General features: G+C 42.5%; 1 protein-coding gene across 1 annotated transcript in view; it reads left to right on the top strand.

Moving 5' to 3' along the window:
* LOC139161884 (A.superbus venom factor 1-like) overlaps positions 1–20,978 on the top strand; it is a 146,679-nt gene that overhangs the window by 110,829 nt on the left and 14,872 nt on the right. Inside the window, exons 31-33 of the mRNA XM_070741578.1 lie at positions 12,024–12,174; positions 18,929–18,983; positions 19,303–19,390. Coding sequence (XP_070597679.1) covers positions 12,024–12,174; positions 18,929–18,983; positions 19,303–19,390 — 294 coding nt within the window. The remainder of the gene's footprint in view (positions 1–12,023; positions 12,175–18,928; positions 18,984–19,302; positions 19,391–20,978) is intronic.

The raw sequence follows: 20,978 nt of genomic DNA, 5'->3' as shown, positions 1-20,978 counted from the left end.
AGAGGGACTGAGAAGGAGCGAGCGAGCGTGTGAATGTTCAGGGCAAGCATGCTGGGCCGACTGTGCACGGGCCGAGGAGGAAAGTAGATGGAGGAAAACGTCCCCCACAACAGCAGGAGGTTCCCAAAAACAACGGGATCTACCAGATAGACGCTGCACGCCGAGTGGTTACATGGTGGGCACGCTCGACGTCGGAGGGCTTTGCGGTGGACATACTCGGTGCTGGAGTGCCTGGAAGAAGGAGGGCCTGCCATTATAGTGAACAAGGAGATTGTGAGAAAGAAACTGCCAGATTGAAATTGACAGTATGAAAACCTTGTGGCTGCTGGATGCTATAACTGAAGACCAGGAGATACAGAGATACCTCTCAAATAACAGCAGAGGTACTGGTAGACATTTGGGGCAACCCATGAGAGACTGGGGGTGTCGTGGAGGTGAGAAAGCTGATAACAATGACAGTGGCAAAGAGAAAACTTGGGAGGACAGAGGACAGAGTTTATACTCAGGACTGTTTGTCCTACTAATAACATCATACATCCCTTGGACTCACCTTTTTAGACTGGATGATATCTATATGAACTTGGCTTAATTGATTAATTAACTGACCAGTTGAAATATCTTCTACCTATATTTTTATTTTTATTACTTATATTTATCTATATTTTTAATAATTAATATTTTAATAATATGAACTGTTAGTTTTATTTTTTTTTTAAATAATTTTTATTGATTTACAAAAGAGATTATGTACAAAGGGAGAAAGATACATCGATTAACAACATTGTGATAACCTGACATACTTGCAGTTATACCATAATTGCTCCATTCAATTATTTACATATCATAACTTATTGTGGTTAACATAATACCTCTCTATAGTTCGTTATTTTTTGGATCTTTGGATCTTCCTCCCAACCCCTCCCCCCCATTGAACTGTAATAGTTCTAAAAGGTCTAGATTGTTTATTTGGGCGGCATATGGAAGCCGCGGTTTCGTTAGTGTAGTATTTATATCAATATGTATTTACATTTGAGAAGAAATCGTGCTGGATTGATCAAGATATTCTTAGTAGTCCGATATTATCCTTCAGAATTCTAGAGTTTTTCTACAGTCATTTCTACGCTTTCCACTTATATTTTAATATTTTAGCATTTTAATATATCTACTTTTTGTAGTATTTCGTTATATTTTCCCCTTTTCTTCATTTATTTCTTTTCTTACTTTTTACCCAATTGTAAAATTTTTCCCAATTTTTGTAAAATTTCGAATCTTCTTTATTTTTGAGTTTTTGAGTAAGCCTGTCCATTTCTGCACAGTCATAGATTTTTTTGATGATTTCTCTTTCAGTTGGTATAGTATCTCTTTTCCAGTTTTGTGCTATTGTTATTCTAGTAGCTGTAATTATATGGTGTATCAGGTACGTGTCTTCTTTCTTGTTTTTCAAATCAATTATGCTCAAAAGGAATATTTCTGGTGTGAGTTTTAAGGAAACTGTTGTGATTTGTTGTATCCATGTTTGGATTTTTTTCCATAGCTTTTTGATAAGGGGGCAAGTCCACCATAAATGAAAAAATGTTCCAATTTTGCTATTGCACCTCCAACAGTTTGGTTTTATGGTGGGATAGATCTTGGCCAGTCTCGTTGGTGATAGGTGCCATCTATAAAACATTTTTTGTAGGTTCTCTTTGTATGGAATTGATTTAGTAATTTTCAGGTTTCTCCACATTTGTTCCCATTGTTCAATGTAAATGGAATGCCCTATGTTTTTAGCCCAGGTAATCATATTCTCTTTTACTAATTCAGTTTCCATAGAGTACCCCATTATATAATTATACATTTTGGTTATAAATTTTTTCGGATATCCTAATAGTATTTTATCAATTATGCTTTCTTTTTCTTGGATCCCTTCTTTTTTTTTGTCTCTATTCCATTTCGTCAAAATTTGAGCGTAGGACCACCAGTCAATATCGATATTTTGGTTTCTTAGTTGTTGTCTGGATTTTATATCTCCTTTCTCATCTAATATGTGGTTGTAGTTCAATATTTTTGGTGATTGAAATAAGTTTGGGTGTCTGAGCGCTTCAAGACTGGAGTACCATTTTGGAATTCTGTGGTAATGTTCTTTTTTAGTTTTTAACCACACATTTATTAAGGAGTCCCTAATCATGTGACATCTAAAGTATACTGGCGTTTTCCCTTTTTCGCTCCATAAGAAACTGTGCCATCCTTGGAGGATGTTATGGCCCTCCAAGGCCAAAAGTCTTTGATCTTGGAGAGTTATCCACTCTTTAAGCCATAGAAGGACCGATGCTTCGTAATAGGCTTGGAAGTTTGGTAATCCAAATCCGCCTTGTGTTACTCTATCTTGTAAAGCTTTAAATCTCACCCTTGTTTTTTTCCCCGCCCAGATAAATTTTGAAATGGTTGTATTTATTTTGCTGAAAAATTTTTGGTTTAATTTTATTGGGATCGTCTGGAATAAATATAAAAATTTCGGTAGTATAGACATTTTAATTGTGGCTATCCTCCCTGATAATGAGATATGAATTTTGTTCCACCTAATTAACTGTTGTTCTGTTTTTTTAATGAGGGATTCGTAATTATCTTTTTGTATTGTACCACATCTGTTCGTTAGTGTTATGCCCAGGTATTTAACTTTTTTAACAGTTTGGATTCCTAATAATGTCTCTAATTCATGTTCTTGTTTAGTGTCCATATTTTTGGTTATAATTTTAGTTTTTTGTTTATTGATTTTTAGGCCGGCCACTTCTCCATACCGTTGTATCTCTCTCAGCAGGTGTTCCCCTGTTTCTATTGGATCCTCCAAGATGAATGCTAGGTCATCTGCATAAGCCTGAACTTTAAATTCGTGTTTTTTTGTTCTAAGACCTATAATTTCCATGTTGGATCTTATTTGATTAAGAAGTGTTTCTACTGCCAGGATGTATAGAAGTGGGGATAGAGGACATCCTTGTCTAACACCTTTTGCAATTTGAAAAGATCTTGTTAATTCCCCATTAAATATAATTTGAGCCGATTGCATATTGTATATAGATTGGAACATGTTTATTATTTTTGGGCCGAATTGCATTTTTTTAATTAATTCAAGAATAAACTCCCACCTTAAATTGTCGAAAGCTTTTTGGGCGTCCAAGAATATTAATGCTAATTGTTTTCCGGAGTGTGTCTCATAGTATTCTAGAGTGTTAAGAATTATTCTTGTATTATTCCTTATGTATCTGCCTGGGAGAAACCCATTTTGATCTTCCTTTATTGTTTTGTTTAAAATTGGTTTAAATCTTTCCGCTATTATTGTCATGAATATTTTATAATCAACATTGAGGAGGGATATGGGCCGATAGTTTTGTATATGTTTTCTTTTTTCCGGGTCTTTCGGGATTAGACTTATCAAGGCTTGTGTCCAGGATATTGGTAGCAAGCCTTTTTCCAGTACTTCATTAAATATTATTACTAGGATTTCTAATAAATAGTCTTTTAGTTCTTTGTAGAAATCGGCCGGTATCCCGTCTGTACCTGGGGTTTTACTGTTCTTTTGTTTGGTTATTGCGTATTCCACTTCTAGTTTGGTTATTTCTTTGTTTAGTATGATTTCATCTGATTCTGATATCTTTTGTATTTCCGCTTCCTCAAGATATTTATTTAATTGGGATTGGTTTGTTTCTTCCTTTTGGTATAAATGAGCATAATATTCAGTTACTATATTCTTTTTTTCCCCCAGTGTATGTTGTAATTCCCCATTTTTATCTTCTAATGTTTGTATGTATCGTTCTTCTTCTTGCTTTTTTAATTTATAAGCAAGCCATCTGCCTATTTTATTCGCATTTTCAAATTGATATTGATTGGTCTTCCTTAGTTTTGTGGCAATTTCATCTTGTATCATTAAATTGATATTGTGCTTTATTACATCTATCTCTTCTCTTATTTTTCCGTTTTGGAGGTCTTTTTGGGCTTCTAATTCTGCGTGTTTTAATTTGGTCTTGAGTTCGTTTAGTTTCCTATCTTTCTGTTTCTTTTTTTTTGCTAAATAAGCTATTGTTATGCCTCTCATAAATGCTTTTGTTGTGTCCCAAATATTCTGAATAGTGGTATCAGTATTCCAATTATCTCTTAAAAATAATTTTAATTCTTGTTTGATATGTTTGATATAATCCTGATCTTGAAATAACAGTTGATTTATGGACCACCGGTGTTGACCTGGGGTCGGTATTTTAATTTTCATCAATATTGGTTGGTGGTCTGCCCAAATATTTGGACCTATTTCAATTTCATAGATTAACTTCCCAAAATTTTGGTCTGCACAAATCATATCAATTCGTGACCATGACTTTTGCGGTGATGAGTAAAAGGTGTATTCCCGTGCAGATGGGTGCCTTTCTCTCCAGATATCTGCCAGTCTATATTCCCTTGCTATTTCCTGGAATTCTGGTGGTAGTATTTTCCTGTCTTTTAGTTTTTTCTTTGCAGATTTAAAATCTTTTTTGGGATCGCTCACTGCATTATAGTCTCCAATAATACAGATGTCCCCTTTTTGTACCTGTGCTAATTGTTCAGCTAGTTTTTGATAGAATTGTTTCTGTTTTGTGTTTGTGGCGTAGATCGCCACTATCGCTATTTCTCTATAACCTATTTTAATTTTTACAATTAGAATTCTGCCATCTTCATCTGAGTAAATTTTTTCCGGTTGGTAAAAGTCCTTAATGTACAAAGCAATCCCTCTCTTTTTTGAGTCTGATAGGGCTGTGAATAATTTACCTAATTTTTTATTTTCTAAAAGTTTACAATCTTGCTTCCTAATATGTACTTCCTGAAGACATGATATATCTGAATTTTGTTTTAATAATTTTGTCATTATCTGTTTTCTTTTTATCGGAGAATTCAATCCGTTGATGTTTACAGAGATCAACTCAAGTATCTTTCGCGTCATTTTCCTCCCTCTTCTCTCCGGTTACCTTCTCTTCCTTTATTGACGTTTAGCCGCCGCTCTTGTTGTTACCCTTTGTTCTTTTTGTTGTCTTTCCTCACCTTGTTCTTCCTCTCCTCTATCCTCCCTCCGTCTCTCCTCCTGTGATAGTTCCTCTATGGTCTGGCGAATCTCTGTGTCTTGCTCTAAATTGTTTTGAATAAAATAGTCCGCTTTCTCGAACGAGTCTATTTTAATTTTTTTTCCGTTCCATGTTACTAGAAGACCGTCCGGAATTAGCCATCGGTATGGGATTCCCCTTCTCAGTAGTTTTGCCGTAAGAAAGTGGAATTCTCTTCTTTTCTCCCTTATTCTTTTCGGAATTTGTTTGAGTATTATCATTTCTTTTTCTTGGTACATAATTTTCCCGCTTCTTGTTGATTTGTATATTTCATCCCTGATGGACTTTTTCGTAAATTTTACGTGGACCTCTCTGGGTAATCTATGGTTCTTGGCATAGTTTGTTTGTATTCTATAAATTTCGTCAATGTGGTCCTTGACCTCCTCTAGTTCGATCTGTGTGTTGTCAGTAATCAGCTGGGATAATTTGTTAAATAGATCTTCGTCTGTATTTTCCGGAATGTTTTGGAAGTGAAGGAAATAAGCTGCTTTTTCCATCTCCAGGATTGCTATTGAATTTCCGAGCTCATTATTGGCCGCAATTAATCTTCTTTCTGATTCAATTCTTCTTTCATCGATTCTTTTGGTGTCTGTTTCAATATTTTGTATCCTCTGTTCATGGTTTGTTATGATTTCTTGTATACCTTCGAGTTGATTTTCCAGGCCTTCCATCTTTCCAGACATCTTTTCAAAGTTTTGTTTTGTTTCCTCATGGTTTTGCCTAATGGTTTCTTGGGTAACTGTAGCTACCTCTTGGCTGCGGACCATAAACTCTTGAATCAAACTTAGTGAAGCCTGAATTGATTGCAGAGAAGTTTTGTCGGTGGTTGCCATTTCTGTGTTTGGTTTTACAGTTTGCATTGTCGGAGTTCCTGGTGTAGCTTTTTTTTGGTATTTAGAGAAATTAGTTGTCATACTCCCTAACCAGACGAGGATAGTTGACAGATTGTCTAAATTGTCCAAATTATCCCAAAGTAGTGACCTTTCCACGTGTTCAATTGAGTCGTAAAGATAGGGATGTTATTTAAGTCACAGTTCAAAAATAGTCTTGTTTGGGAGGTTGAAATAGTTAGGCTCGTTCTAACACAGCTGAATTCTCCAATATTAGTAGAAAGAAGTTAAATACAGAGTGCAAAATTTCTGATTTCTACTTTCTAATTAATTATATCTATGTCTATCACTTAATTGTTCACTTATTGGCAGTTAGTCAATTACAACAGTGTTCAATCAGAATATGAGTAGAATTTAGATAGAAATAAGGTTTAAATACAGTTTAAGATAAATAGTTACTCCTTCATAAAAACTATACTCTAATATTAATGTTAATAGTAATCAAGATTGTGTAAATTGATTTAGTAATAAAAGATAATAAATAGTATAGATATTATAAATATAAATATTATAAATAGTATAGGTCTACCTTAAGTTAATTCAAGCTTAGTCTTAAAAAACCTTACAACGTTCTATAAGTACTGTTATAAACACTATATATAATAATTATTAATTAATCCTTCGTAGTATTGTTTAATATCAACTATCAAGTATCAATTAATTTAAGGTTCTTGGTATAACCCCTAAGCCAATAATCAGTTAATCACAATTAATCACAGTTAATCATTTTGGACTGTTAAACCGAGGGAAATCAAGACAGAGACAAGATTTCTTAATCTTAGTTAGAGGAGGAGGAGGGGAGGAGGGGGAGAGATTAAATTAGGGAAAGCACATGGGCATAAGGAAGGGCAAGAAAAGAAATGTAAAACGAGAGGGAAGACAGGCAAGAATGAATCAGCAAAAAGGAAAAAAAGAAAAAAAAACGAAAGAAAGAAAGAGTGGGGAAAGAAAACAACACAAAACTAACAGTTACAATGGTCAATATTGATAATAGTAAGAGTGGTAGTAATAATGTTAATAAAATATACTAATGTATTAAGAAAATAGATGACTAATATAAGTAGTTAACATAAGTAACATAAGTGATTATAAATACGACACGTTTCACTCGGCTCCAAATTTGCAGCGTTGGTTTCAATTAGGCGTCAGCAGTTCAGTCAGTAACTTTCAGCGGCGCACGATGTCGACAACGATTTCAATTCTCCCACTAGGCAAACAGAAGAGAGGGACGTCTTCTCTTCTCTCTGTTCTTCTCCTTCTTTCAGACAGCTTGAGTTTTACAACCCCCCACAGACCATACCGAAGCAACAAGCTTTTTGCTTTTAGCTTTTAGCCCTCCTTCACCCTCTTCCGCCTCTTCTCTGTTGCCTCACAGCCGAGTTTCTTTAATGGTGGCTGATTCTCTGGACTCGCTGGAGGGGAGGAGGGGCAAGTAGCGCAAACGGCGGTTGTCTCAGCTCTCAAACCTCTTGCAACTCACGCAACTCCTCTCGCCGTTCTTGCTTGTCTCTTGCTTGTTTCTTTCGGGGTGATAGATGGCTGTAGAGGAGTCTTCTTAATCCAGAAGCACAGCGTCCCCAACACTCCAAATCTCCCTTCTCGTTAACCGTTCCCGAAACTCACTCCAACTCGTTGCAGCGCTTTCCCACCACGCCACACCAGCCTTACAGCTCCGGTCCTTCTAGGCTCTCCGTCCCGTTCTCCGCTCCCGGGCCTTCAATATAAGCTCTCCAGCCAGCTGCAACTACTTCCGCCCACCATCAACGACTTACTTTTCCCTCAAACAATAACGCGCTCCACTCTCTTCAATCGCCGCTTCTTGATTATAGGAGGCTATATCATTGTTTTCCACCTCTGAATCTTCCTGGGTAGGTATTATTAATGTTGTTGTAGATATATATAAAAAGATTTTTTTTTTTTTTCCCAAACCGCTGGTGCCGCCGCCGCTCAGGTTTTTTTTGCTTCCTGATGACAGTTTAGCAAGCCAGGCCTTCGGGCTGAGGACAAAACCCCAGCTTTTTTCCCCGCCAAAACACGGGAGTTTCCCACCCGCTAGGGGGGGGAGTTGCGGACCCCCCAATAGCTGGATGCTTCCCCTCACTGTAATTCTTCCCACCAAGAAGAATTAACACCATTAATTGGTTTTTTAACGGGAAATCTCGAGTACAAACCAGGAGCTTCTGACTTGCACGTCGCTTCAGCCTGGCTCCACCCCGGAAGTTTCTGAACTGTTAGTTTTATATTAACTCTTTTTAATTAAATTATTGTGGGGATTTTTAAGTGGATGGGAGGATGGTAGTGATGGCATGAATGAATGGGACTATTTTAGTAATTATTGGAATGAATGGAATACTGTGAATGAAAATGAATGGGAGGGGGGTGATAGATGGAATGGAGTGGGTGGGGGGGATTATAATATGTATGGAATGAATGAATATGACATGAATGGAATTTTTGGCACACCTGACGCTGGAGGGGCAGGAGGGGAGGGGACACTTATCTCTGGGGTGGCAGAGGGTCAAAATATCCCGGTCTTGCTGGGGAGAGGCAGGTATGGCGGAAGCCATGGAGCTAGCCGTTCCAGGGGAAGGAGGGATCGCTGCTTAGTAGCGATCCCTTCTTCAGGCTCCATGAGCTTAACTCAAGGCACTGGTGATGAGTGTAATTCTGGCCCTGGGCTCAAGTTGTTGCTACTCAATGCCAGGTCGGTGGTAAATAAAGCTCTCCTCATCCGGGATCTGATCCTGGATGAGGAGGCCGACCTGGCTTGTGTGACCGAAACCTGGCTGGGCCCGGAGGGAGGAGTTCCTCTCTCTGAAATTTGCCCAGCTGGGTTTCGGGTATGGCACCAACCTCGACCCCAGGGAAGGGGGGGAGTAGTGGCTATTATAGCCAGGGAGAGTCTTGGCCTGCGTAGGCTCATTGCTCCAGAGGTTGCGGGTTGCGAGTCCCTCCTGGTGAAGTTGGACTTAGGGGTTCAGGTGGGCTTGTTACTCACGTACCTGCCTCCCAGCTGCGTGTCAACAGCCCTGCCTGTGCTACTCGAGGAGGTGGCCGGGCTGGCGGTGGAGTTCCCCGGACTTATCGTCCTGGGGGACTTCAATCTGACGTCGCTCGGTGGTTCCTCTGGACTGGCACAGGAGTTCATGGCCACCATGACAGCCATGGACCTGACTCAAGTAGTTCAGGGTCCGACTCACGAGGGTGGGCACGCACCCGATATGATATTCCTCTCTGAGCAACTGAGTAATGATCTGAGATTAAGGGGCTTAGAAGTGTTGCCTTTGTCGTGGTCAGATCATTTCCTACTGCGGCTTAACTTCCTGGCTCCAATCCTTCCCCGCAGGGAGGCGGAACCAATTAGGAGGTCCCGCCCCAGACGCCTGATGGATCCAGAAGGCTTCCAGATGGCGCTTGGGGTTATTCCAGATACACTTGTCCACAGTTCGGCAGAGTCTCTTGCTGAGGCCTGGAACAAGGCTGCAGGGGAGATTCTTGACCGGATTGCGCCATTGCAACCTCTCCGCGGCACTAGACCCCGTAGAGCTCCATGGTTCAACGAGGAGCTCCGGGTGTTGAAGCGCCAGAAGAGACGTCTGGAGAAGCGGAAGAGTAAGTCCGAATCCGATCGAACACTTGTAAGAGCTCATATTAAGACTTACAAAGTGGTGCTCAAGGCAGCAAGATGCGCGTATCATGCCGCCTTGATTGCATCAGCGGAATCCCGCCCGGCCGCTCTGTTTAGGGTAACACACTCCCTTCTTAATCAGAGGGCAGTTGGGGAGCCCTTGCAGAGTAGTGCCGAGGATTTTAACACGTTTTTCGCTGATAAAATCGCCCGGATCCGAGCGGACCTGGACTCCAATTGTGAAACAGAGTCGACTGACAATGAGTAAGTCGAAGTGACTGGGGCTAAACGTCTTTGTCCATCTGTCTGGGAGGAGATTGACTTGGTGACACCTGATGAAGTGGACAAGGCCATTGGAGCTGTGAGTTCCGCCACCTGTTTACTGGATCCGTGTCCCTCTTGGCTGGTTTCGGCCAGTCGAGGGGTGACACAGAGCTGGGTCCAGGAGATTGTCAACGCCTCCTTGGGGAGGGGGTCCTTTCCACCCCTTTATAAGGAGGCGGTTGTGCGCCCCCTCCTCAAGAAGCCTTCCCTGGACCCAGCCGTGCTTAATAACTACCGTCCAGTCTCCAACCTTCCCTTCATGGGGAAGGTTGTCGAGAAGGTGGTGGCACTTCAACTCCAGCGGTCCTTGGATGAAGCCGATTATCTAGGTCCTCAGCAGTCTGGATTCAGGCCCGGCTACAGCACGGAAACTGCTTTGGTCGCGTTGATGGATGATCTCTGGCGGGCCCGGGACAGGGGCTTGTCCTCTGTCCTGGTGCTCCTTGAACTCTCAGCGGCTTTCGATACCATCGACCATTGTATCCTTCTGCGCCGGCTGGAGGGGTTGGGAGTGGGAGGCACTGTTCTTCAGTGGTTCTCCTCCTACCTCTCCGGTCGGTCGCAGTCGGTGTTAGTGGGGGGTCAGAGGTCGACCCCGAGGTTTCTCCCTTGTGGGGTGCCTCAGGGGTCGGTCCTCTCCCCCCTGCTATTTAATATCTACATGAAACTGCTGGGTGAGATCATCCAAGGGCATGGGGTGTCTGTTTATGACCCAAAGGTTAACTGCCAAGCTGGCAATGAATGTCTCAAACCCCCAAGGTGTGCAAAGAATACCTCCAAATTGGGCTGCAGCCAAAGAACTCTATTGTTCAAGAGGTACAGTTTTACAAAGCACAAGTGTCCAAAAACTGGGGGTTTTGTCCAAAGATACAAGACATTAGTATAGAGATAGAATTCCGGAATGGTTTCTGTGTTTCTGTTAAACTGCAAACAATAACTCCTGCAAAGCACACTCCCACAAGACCTCCCCTTTTAAGTCTGCTGCAGACTTAAACCACAAACGATAACTCCTGCAAAGCACACTCCCACAAGACCTCCTCTTTTAAGTCTGCTGCAGACTTAAACTGCAAACCGCAAACGATAATTCCTGCAAAGCACACTCCCACAAGACCTCCCCTTTTAAGTCTGCTCCAGACTTAAACCACAAACGATAACTCCTGGAAAGCACACTCCCACAAGACCTCCCCTTTTAAGTCTGCTCCAGACTTAAACCGCAAACCGCAAATGATAATTCCTGCAAAACACACTTCCACAAGGCCTCCCCTTTTAAGTCTGCTGCAGACTTAAACCGCAAACAATAACTCCTGCAAAGCACACTCCCACAAGACCTCCCCTTTTAAGTCTGCTGCAGACTTAAACCACAAACAATAACTCCTGCAAAGCACACTCCCACAAGACCTCCCCTTTTAAGTCTGCTGCAGACTTAAACCGCAAACCGCAAACGATAAATCCTACAAAGCACACTCCCACAAGACCTCCTCTTTTAAGTCTGCTGCAGGATTCCCTAATTGCTTCCAGCTTTGCTTAAGATCTTCATCTGCATCTGCGCAGCTGCTTCTGTCATCCCATAATCCTGCGAACCTGCACATTGAGAATGAGGTCATTAATCACCCCTCCTCATCCAACCTAGACAAGGCTCTAATTGGGAGTTCTACCGGCACTGCAGGAGCCTCCACCTCTACCTCTCAAGCACCTTCAGCTTCCGTCTCTCCTTCCCCCTCACTGTCTGAACCCTCCAAGAGACACACAGGTCTCCAATGCTCCGACAGACCCAGCTCATCTGGTTGAAAATCTTTGACCAGATTTGGAACTGGCTGTGAGCCAACCACAACAACATAGAAATTGCAAAGATTGGTGCACAATAATTTTGTTAGTCTTACATTCATTGTGTCTTCAGAAGGTAGAAGGAATGGAGTTTTCTTTATGATTTCATTTTGTTGATACTTTGCCATTATGGTGTTGTTTTTTTATCCTATTCCACCTCTAGCTCATATGGGGTTACAACAAATACAATCAAGTAAAATCAAAATAAACAAGGAACTACAGTTGTTGGTCTTGCTAACCCTGGTTGCTTTTCAGACCAAAATCAATGAAAACTTCACTGTGTCAGCATCAGGTGATGGAAAAGCAACAATGACAATTGTGACGTTCTATAATGCGCAGTTGCGGGAGGAAGCAAATGTTTGCAACAAATTCCATCTTGAAGTTTCTGTTGAAAACGTGCACTTGAGTAAGTTTGGTTTCCTAGAAATAATACATGTAATGAAATTTGAGGGGTAGGGATTAAAATTTTAGTGTTCACCATGTCAGAATCTCAATTTGGAACAAGCTTTCTTTGCTATTTATTCATAAAAAAATCTCATTAGATGGAAAATATTATTAACCATACTTAGTTGAGATTTCAGTATTGGCAGTCAGCAAATCAATTGGGTTTGGACAGATGGTCAAATAGCCATAAGCCAGAAGGCCTCTGGTTGTCCACTAAGTCTCCACTCTTCTCTTATCAATTAACTAGTTGCATCAAGTCTTAAGATTTGAGGTAAAAGATGCCAAAAAAGAAAACTGACTTAATGGCATTCTTAATTTTAGAAACCAGAAAAAGAGATTAACTCCAGAGATTTTTAATTGCTTTTATTTTATTTTATTTATTTATTTATTTATTGGATTTGTATACCGCCCCTCTCCATAGACTCGAGGCGGCTAATAACAGTAATTAAAAACAGCATGTAAATCCAATACTAAAACAACTAAAAACAATTCTAATCTCCGGGGGGAGTTGGTTCCAGAGGGCCGGGGCTGTCACAGAGAAGGCTCTTCCCCTGGGCCCCGCCAAAGGACATTGTTTAGTTGACGGGACCCTTCTGGTTGATGAGACAACTGTAAGAGGTGTCTATTGAGGACAGAATATGCAGGTTTTGTAAGAGACTGAAATATCTGCCTGGTTCTATTGCTTGCAGAAAAAAGAAGTACATTGTTAAGACTGTCAAGAATGGTACTAAGGATTGTGATGTTGGTGTTGATGTGCTTCTTGTCTTGATACTAATGATCTGTCCAAAAAAGATGTGATTTCTATGCAGAAGGATTTCCAGAGTTTGGGGCAGGAATTTAGCAGGATAGGCTGTAGCCTTATTGCAGTGGATGCGGAATAAGCACACGAACCACAGAACTGGGATTTATAAGTCACTTCATTAACACCCAGATGGACCCTCCAGTGGCAGCCAGGCATATGTGGGGGCATGCAAGGTGAGTCTGTGCCCCCTGGCATGCCCTGCACTTGATGCAGGGGCATGATGAGGCCAGAGGGTGGGGTGGCGACCCCCAGTATAAAGGGGATTGCTCGCCACCCCCTTTTCAGTTGAAGAATTGAGCCTCTGCAACCATGGCAACCTCTGGTCAGCCTCTTAGCGACCGGCCAGCCTTGCATTGGACACAGAATAAGCACATGGACCACAGAACTGGGATTTATGAGTCACTTTATTAATGCCCAGATGGACCTGCAGAGGTAACCACAAAAACGGGGCGGAACATCAGTTCCAAACATTCCTGGGCAACTATGGGCAAAGGCTCCATTGCTGAGCAAAGGAAGGCTCCCCCTTGACCTTGGCCTTGAACTTGCTACTCCCATGCATGTGGGGAGGATAACCTACTAAAGTTGTCATCTCTGGGCATGTGGTAGGTGAGCCCCAAGGGCATCCCCCCTCCATAACCTGGACCGGCCCAGCCTTGTAATCCTGGAGAGAAGCAGCCCATCACCTTCCAAAAGGTGCCAAAGGAGATTGTGAAGTTGCTGTCTTCCCCATTTTCTGTCCCTTACCACCACAGCAGGGGGTGCCAAATCACCATGTAGGCCCCCCTGTTCCCCCCCAACTTGCACCACCATGCAGGTATCTCTGCAGATTCCAGAAAGCCTTGAGGCAATGGCCCCACTTTGGGGCACCTGACGCACTCACTTGAGGGTCGTCTTCACTTGCCCCCACACAATGGAACACCATTCTCAAGCTGGACGTGCCCCCCCCCCGGCTTCACATTCCAGGTTTTCTCATCAACCTGGGAGGGATGGCCATGCTTCTGGTTCAATGCCTCCATCGGCTTCTCTTTACGTCTCGACATTGACCCACCCAGGAGAACTGCAAAACAGAACAAGTTGAGCCATTAAAACCTTTATTATTATTATTATTATTATTATTATTATTATTATTATTATTATTATTATTAATTATTAATTAATTAATTTATTTATTTATTTATTCATTATTTATTAGATTTGTATGCCGCCCTTCTCCATAGACTCGGGGCGGCTCACAACAGTAATAAAACAATATATAATGACAAATCTAATAGTTAGAATCTAAAATAACAATAGTACATTTAAAAAGTCTAAAAAGCAAGGAACCCCAATATATAAAAACATACATACAGTCATATCATGCACAAAAACTATATAGGCAGGGGGAGATGTCTCAGTTCCCTCACGCTTGACGACAGAGGTGGGTTTTAAGGAGTTTACTAAAGGCAAGGAGGGTGGGGGCAGTTCTAATCTCTGGAGGGAGCTGATTCCAGAGGGTCAGCGCTGCCACAGAGAAGGCTCTTCCCCTGGGTCCCGCCAGATGACATTGTTTAGCTGACGGGACCCGGAGAAGACCAACTCTGTGGGACCTAACCGTCGCTGGGATTCGTATGATGGCCCCCTTCCCTTTTGGGGTGTGGTCATTCCTGCCTATTCCAGGGTGCACCCCCGGCGTCCCCGCCAATCACTGGCTAGGGATAATTCACCCACCCCATCGCCCAACACCAATAAGGCTGCACATGCTGACCGAATCCCCCAGTCACGGGGGAGGGGAGGTTTCATCTGCCACCATGCTGGGTGGGCTGACTCAACCGCCTTACTACAGTGAGTGGAAAGAAGAGCATGAGAGAGGGGGAGGAGTGGGGTGTAGGGATACCAAGTGACCCTGGCGCCTGTCTGGGTTAAGCCACCTATGCCCCAGCAGCAGGGAATCCCACAACTCGCAATATGTTTGACTGGTAGTAGGTAATGGAGAGCCGTTTAGGGAATAACTGCCAAGCAATGTTTCACCTGTTAATTCCCTCTTGACCAGCTGGCTGCGTATTTCAGGGTAGTGTAAATAGATTGTTGGGGGCCAACCCCCCATCCTGTTGTTGCATCCCCAGGTCCCTAAACCAGCGGAACTGCCTCGCTCTGAGGTCAACTTCCAGGTTCCCCAAGTCTTCCGGGAGGTAGAGAACTTGTAGCTCGATGCCTAGCACTGATACCCTGATGGCATGCACACAAAATGGAGTCCCCCCAGGTCTGACTGCCAATGCCCTGGTCCCCATCCAGGGATTCCCTTTTGTCCCAGCAATACTCTCCTGGAAAAAAAACTTCCACAGATTATTCTCTTCAGCGCCACTTCAAGTGAGCAGGGTTGGGCACTGCAACCGGGCACTCGGAACAGTCAATATCTTACTCAGTTAAGGAACTGTTGTTCTGTAATTCCCATGCCTGTATGTAACCTCTCCCTTCTAGCCTCAGTCTAGTGCTTCTCTGTCTGGCTGACATGTCCCCCCTGACTGGAAAGATAGGCGAGTTGGTTTGAAAAGAATACGTATCAATCCTGAGTACATAATAACATAAGTGTAAGCTCCTCCATATGGCACTCCAACCGCTCCCTGTGGCTTCTGACAATGACACATGACTCCATGCCAAAATGGCTGGGGAACCATCGGGCTAGGTATCAGCCCAGCCTGCTGACTGATCCTCCTGAGCTTATAATGCCGAAGTGAACCTCCAATAACCTCTCTTGAGTTGCCGATACTAATTTGAGCAGTTTATGTATCATGGCATTAGGCCAGAAAGCTGCCCCCTTCCCGTACAAAACCTTGGTAGCACAGGGATATACCAACTCGCTACTCCGCGGTAACTTCCATTTAATATTTCCCATTATGATTATCCTGGTAAGAAAACAAACAGGAAACCATCCATGCAAACATTAAGGAAGAAATATTTATTAGGAACATAGGCGAAACCCTGTAGATTTTGTCTATGATTGTGGGTCAGCTCCAGAACAGAGACCTGGCTAAATTAAGGTCCCACCACAAGCAGTGTTCCCTCTAATTTTTTTTTGGGGTGGGCGGAAAAGTATAGTGTTTGAGCGGCAGTCCCTTTGGGACTGGGCGGCACATAAATAAATAAATAAATAAATAAATAAATAAATAAATAAATAAATAAATAAATAAATAAATAAATAAATAAATAAATAAATAAATAAATAAATAAATAAATAAATAAATAAATAAATAAATAAATAAATAAATAAATAAATAAATAAATAAATAAATAAATAAATAAATAAACAAACAAACAAACAAACAAACAAACAAACAAACAAACAAATAAAAAACCTACCCTGTTTTGCCTCAGAGAATTTCAAAATAAAATACTGTACTATGTGTCTATAACAGTGAGCTCATAATAGGGCAACTCTATCAATATCAAAATGCCACTTAAATAGTTGAGCTAGTTTCAAACTAGATTTTGATTTTCTTTCTCTCTTCCTTACTCCCATTCTTTTTCTTTCTCTTTTCCTTCCTCTCTTTTTTCTATCTGTTTCTCTCTCTTCCTCTCTTCCTCTCTTCCTCTCTCTTTCCTTCCCTCTCACTCTTTCCCTCTCGGCTTCTGGGCAGGTTTGGAAAACTCTGAGTTGATTATGATTTTTAAGTGAGCGATTGCTCACTGCTCAGCTTAGAGGGAACTATGACCACAAGCTTTCCACTGGGTCCCAATTAGGTCATGGTCGGGTTCCCTGTGTTAACAAACCCTCTAACATCCTGACCTGGAATGGTGCATGCACCCGGTTGTTGCCTATGTAACCCATAGTTTGCCACCAACTGTCACGTATGGAGCAGGACATAATGGCTCAACCTGCACGCAGTGATGCAGATATTCCCACCTTGTAGAGTAGACAGCACTTCCAGAAACCAAGAATAACCATAAACAACATCTACATCTAGTATCCAGTATCTAGTTCAGGAAACACAGATCCCACACACACACAGCGCAGATTCAAGCCCCTCCAGCCGACACACGAACCTCCCCCTCCCCCTCCCATCTCAGCCCAGGTGGAGGGGGGAGGTTCAACTCCAAAGTTGAAGGAAGGCAGTCCAGCAGGTTTGGGGGGGCAAGGGTGGGGGGCATCCGTCCTCCATCCCGGAAAGTCCGGGAAAGCCAGAGGAGCATCCACACACAAACAGGTCTTGAAGGTGCCCATGGGCTTTGCAGGAAGAAGGAAAGGGAAGAGGTGCGAGCTGCGGCCAGCAGATCAGAGGGAGAGCCATCTCCAAGAGGGATGGGAGACCCTCCCACGTGCCTGCTGCATCTTTCCATCGTCCCCCTAACTTTGCCACAGGGTCCATCAATGAGGGAGCTGTGGTTTGCGAGTGGGCAGAGCGATCTCTCTCTCTCCGTCCCCTCCATTAAGCACAGCGATCTTTGGTGATTTGCATCCTAACCAGGTCCGATTTGCGCCTCCACCCACCCTCCAAAAATCGGCATCAACCTTTCTTATTGATCTTTCGATATCCTGCCTCTCCGTGCATGCATGCCAGTCACAGCTCTTGGGCTTTTCTTTTTGCTTCCTTCCTCCCTCCCTCCCTTCCTCCCCACTTCTCTTTCCCTCCCTCTCTTTCCCTTTTCTTTCTTTTTCTCTCTCCTTTCCCTCTTTTCCCTCTCTCTCACAAAAACTTCTGCACCCCGCCATGTGCCTCAGGGGATGTGTATGTGGAAGAAGTTCCACCACGAACGCCCAAAGAAGGTTACATCGCAAGTCAACTTATGGGAAACGTGGAGACTGGGGAGAGGGAGAGGTGAGAGCTCCAGTGTAGGCAGCGCCATCAGCCAAGCAACGGGGATGACCGCCACTTTTTCCCCAGGGTACCGCTTCTGTGTGCAGATGGCGAGGCTGTCCAACCGCTGCCTCCTCCTGTTTCCTGGGGGGGGGGGTTGCTTCCTGTTTCTTCCCAGCTCCCAGCTCCTCTCACTTGCTCGCTTTGTAGCCAGTGCCTTTCCTTCACTGTGGTGACTCCTTGGTTTGGCTGAAGCAGAGTTGATCCGGCCAGGGTGAAGTGCCCCCTTTTGCCTTTCCGGTTCCAGATGCTCTGGGGGGCAACCTTACTCTGGGTGTATGGGAGGCAGCATGAGGGAGTCCCTCTTCAAGCACCCAGAGAAAGGAAAACACTATGTTCGCTCTGGGCTGCCAAAGCCTCCTTAAGCACCACTGAAAGGCTCCTCTGGCAGCCCAGAAAAGCCTGAGATGGCCAGGTTTAAAAGGGGGAATGGGAAATTTTTCCAGGCTTGGGTTCTTAAGTAGAAAATGGTTCTTAAGAAGAGGCAAAAAAATCTTGAATTCCTGGTTCTTATCTAGAAAAGTTCTTAAATAGAGGCATTCTTAGATATTTCCATTATCTAACAAAAAATTTAAAAAAATACAATTAAAAATAAACAAACAAAAACACCGTCTTAATGGACCACTATCTCTTTTTCTGTCACCAGTTTTCTCTTTTTCTAGGATAAACAATAATATACACACACAAACAATGCACAAACATACATATACAATAGTAGTTACTGTAGATTTAAAGAAAAATATAAATCGGATTCTTGCAAATGATGGGTGAGAGGCATTTTATACCCAGGTTAAAAAAAATTAGCTCAACCACTTTACAACCTACACAACCAGTTCTTCAATTTTGAAATTTGATCTGGATTTGAATTTATTATTCAAATCCAGATCATTCCCCATTCACTTCTTTCAAGACTTCTTTCAAAACCCAAGTAATTATAGAAATAGAAAGTAAAAACAATTTGATTAATTCTTTGTTTTCCGAGATGGTGTTATGGCCAGTTAGACAATCAAACTTTTCACTTAAAAAACCTGCTAAGAATTTGTACAGGGTCTAATTTTCCTTATTTCTTTTGTAATTTTTAGACGTAAAACAGGCAAAGGGAGCCAAGGCAGCCCTCATGCTTAAAATCTGCGCTAGGTAAGAATGTTGAATGTTAAATAAAACTTTGGATTGTAACTGAATATTTAGAATAATAACTTGGAGAGGCAATTTTGATACTGTTCAAGAAAATAATTACACTTTTCCCAGCTTTACGCTCTATCTCTGCTTGTATATTGATCTGTTTTCTGTGCATTGTCCTCATTTGTAACATTTTGTTGATGGTGAATGAAATGAAGAGCAAGATTTAAGCCATTTTAGAAAACACAGCATTGTCCTGATAGCAATGAAGAGGAAACTGTGTGTGAACTAGGAAATCAAAAATTGGTCATTTTTTTCCCTCCATTCTTGATTTTAGGTATCTGGGAAAAGTTGATTCTACAATGACAATAATTGATGTTTCTATGCTGACTGGTTTTCTCCCTGATGCTGAAGACCTCACAAGGGTAGGCAAGCTTTGCGTGGGAGCTTGAAATGGCTGTTTCTGTAGTTCAGTGAAGATGCTGACGGAATGTGTTATAATTAATCATTTGCCGAATGCCAAAACGGGAGTGTGCACATGCATGGGAACACCGGAAGCCAGAAGAGCAGTTCCCTGGGATGCAGCCGTGCTCTGGGAAACTGAGCTTCTGAGTTCTGGCATGCACGTGTGCGCCAGTCACCTGGTCTTTGGGTTTCTAGCGTGCATGCACACACGAAGACCAGCTGGCTGGCATACATGTGCACCAGTGGTGGGTTGCTCCTGGTTCAGTGCGGTTTGATGAACCAATAGCAGCGGTGGGAGGCTCTGACTTCTGCAAACGTGCATATGAACTGGTAGCAATAGGATTTAGAACCCACTACTGATGTGTGTGCTGGAAACCAGATGCTCATCTTTCCGGCATGCATATGAATGTCATGGAGCTGCTCTTTCAGTTTCTTTCAGTTTGTGGTGCTCCTGCACACGGGAAGACCAACTGGTGCACCGGAACCTGGAAGAGCAACGAACGATGGCTGGTGTGCCTGAAGAGATGGCTCTGTGTGCCACTTCCGGCACATTTGCCGTAGGTTCAGTATCACGGGTCTATATGGTTAAAATTGCAGAGAAATGATGAATCTTCATGACCAGTAAATGGATGTGAATTTTATTTCAATGACATATACAAGACATTTTTTTTTAAAAAAATCCAAAAATCTTGTACTGAAGATTTGATTCTGCAAAACTTTGTGAATCTAGTCAAGGTTATTTGAACTTTTAACTATTTAAACTTTCTTGATGTTGACTGTAAGTGGTGACTTCTATATTGACCAGAATTTGACTGTAAGAAGAATTTGATTTGGAGAAGGCTATGTGGATTTTAGAGGGGGAAATTACTAATACAGTGGTACCTTTACCTACAAACACCTATACTTAGGAATTTTTCTAGATATGAACCAGGTGTTCAAGATATTTTTGCCTCTTCTCATGAACGATTTTTGAATTACAAACCCAAGAAAATTTCTGGGAAATTTGAGAGCGGCACAAAGACCCAGCCAGAGAAGTTTATTCCCTCTCCAAGTACCTACAGAGAGGAAAATGCTTCGTTCACTCTGGACTGCCCAGAGAGAAGGAAGCTTTCCTCTTCCCCATTTGCTCTCTATGTGTCCTCCAGTTTTCACCGAGGGCTTCCAAGCTTTCCTCTTCCTCATTTGTTCTCTATAGTGTCCTCCAGTTTTCCTGGAGGGTTTCCAAGCTCTTCTCTTCCCCATTTGCTCTCCATGTGTCCTCAAGTTTTCATGGAGGGTTTGCAAACTAAAGGACACATAAAAAGCACATAGAGAGCAAATGGGGAAGAGGAGAGCTCCCTTCGCTTCCTTTGGGGCTCTGGCTCGATGGAGGCTGAAGTTAAAGGCACCTTATGCCCCATTAAGGCAGGATTAGGGCTAAAGCCAGCCAAGCAGCCTGCTTTGGCTCTTAAGCCTTAGTAGGGCTGTCAAGGAGGGCAGAACCCCCGCCAGCTGACAAGCCACCAGGCAGCTCCCCGCATGTGTCAATCCACCCATGAGGCTCCCTCT

This window comes from Erythrolamprus reginae, chromosome 2 (assembly GCF_031021105.1).
Source record: "Erythrolamprus reginae isolate rEryReg1 chromosome 2, rEryReg1.hap1, whole genome shotgun sequence".
Lineage (NCBI taxonomy): Eukaryota > Metazoa > Chordata > Lepidosauria > Squamata > Dipsadidae > Erythrolamprus > Erythrolamprus reginae.
Note: the sequence above shows the minus strand (reverse complement) of the source record. Positions and strands in the feature narration are given on the sequence as shown.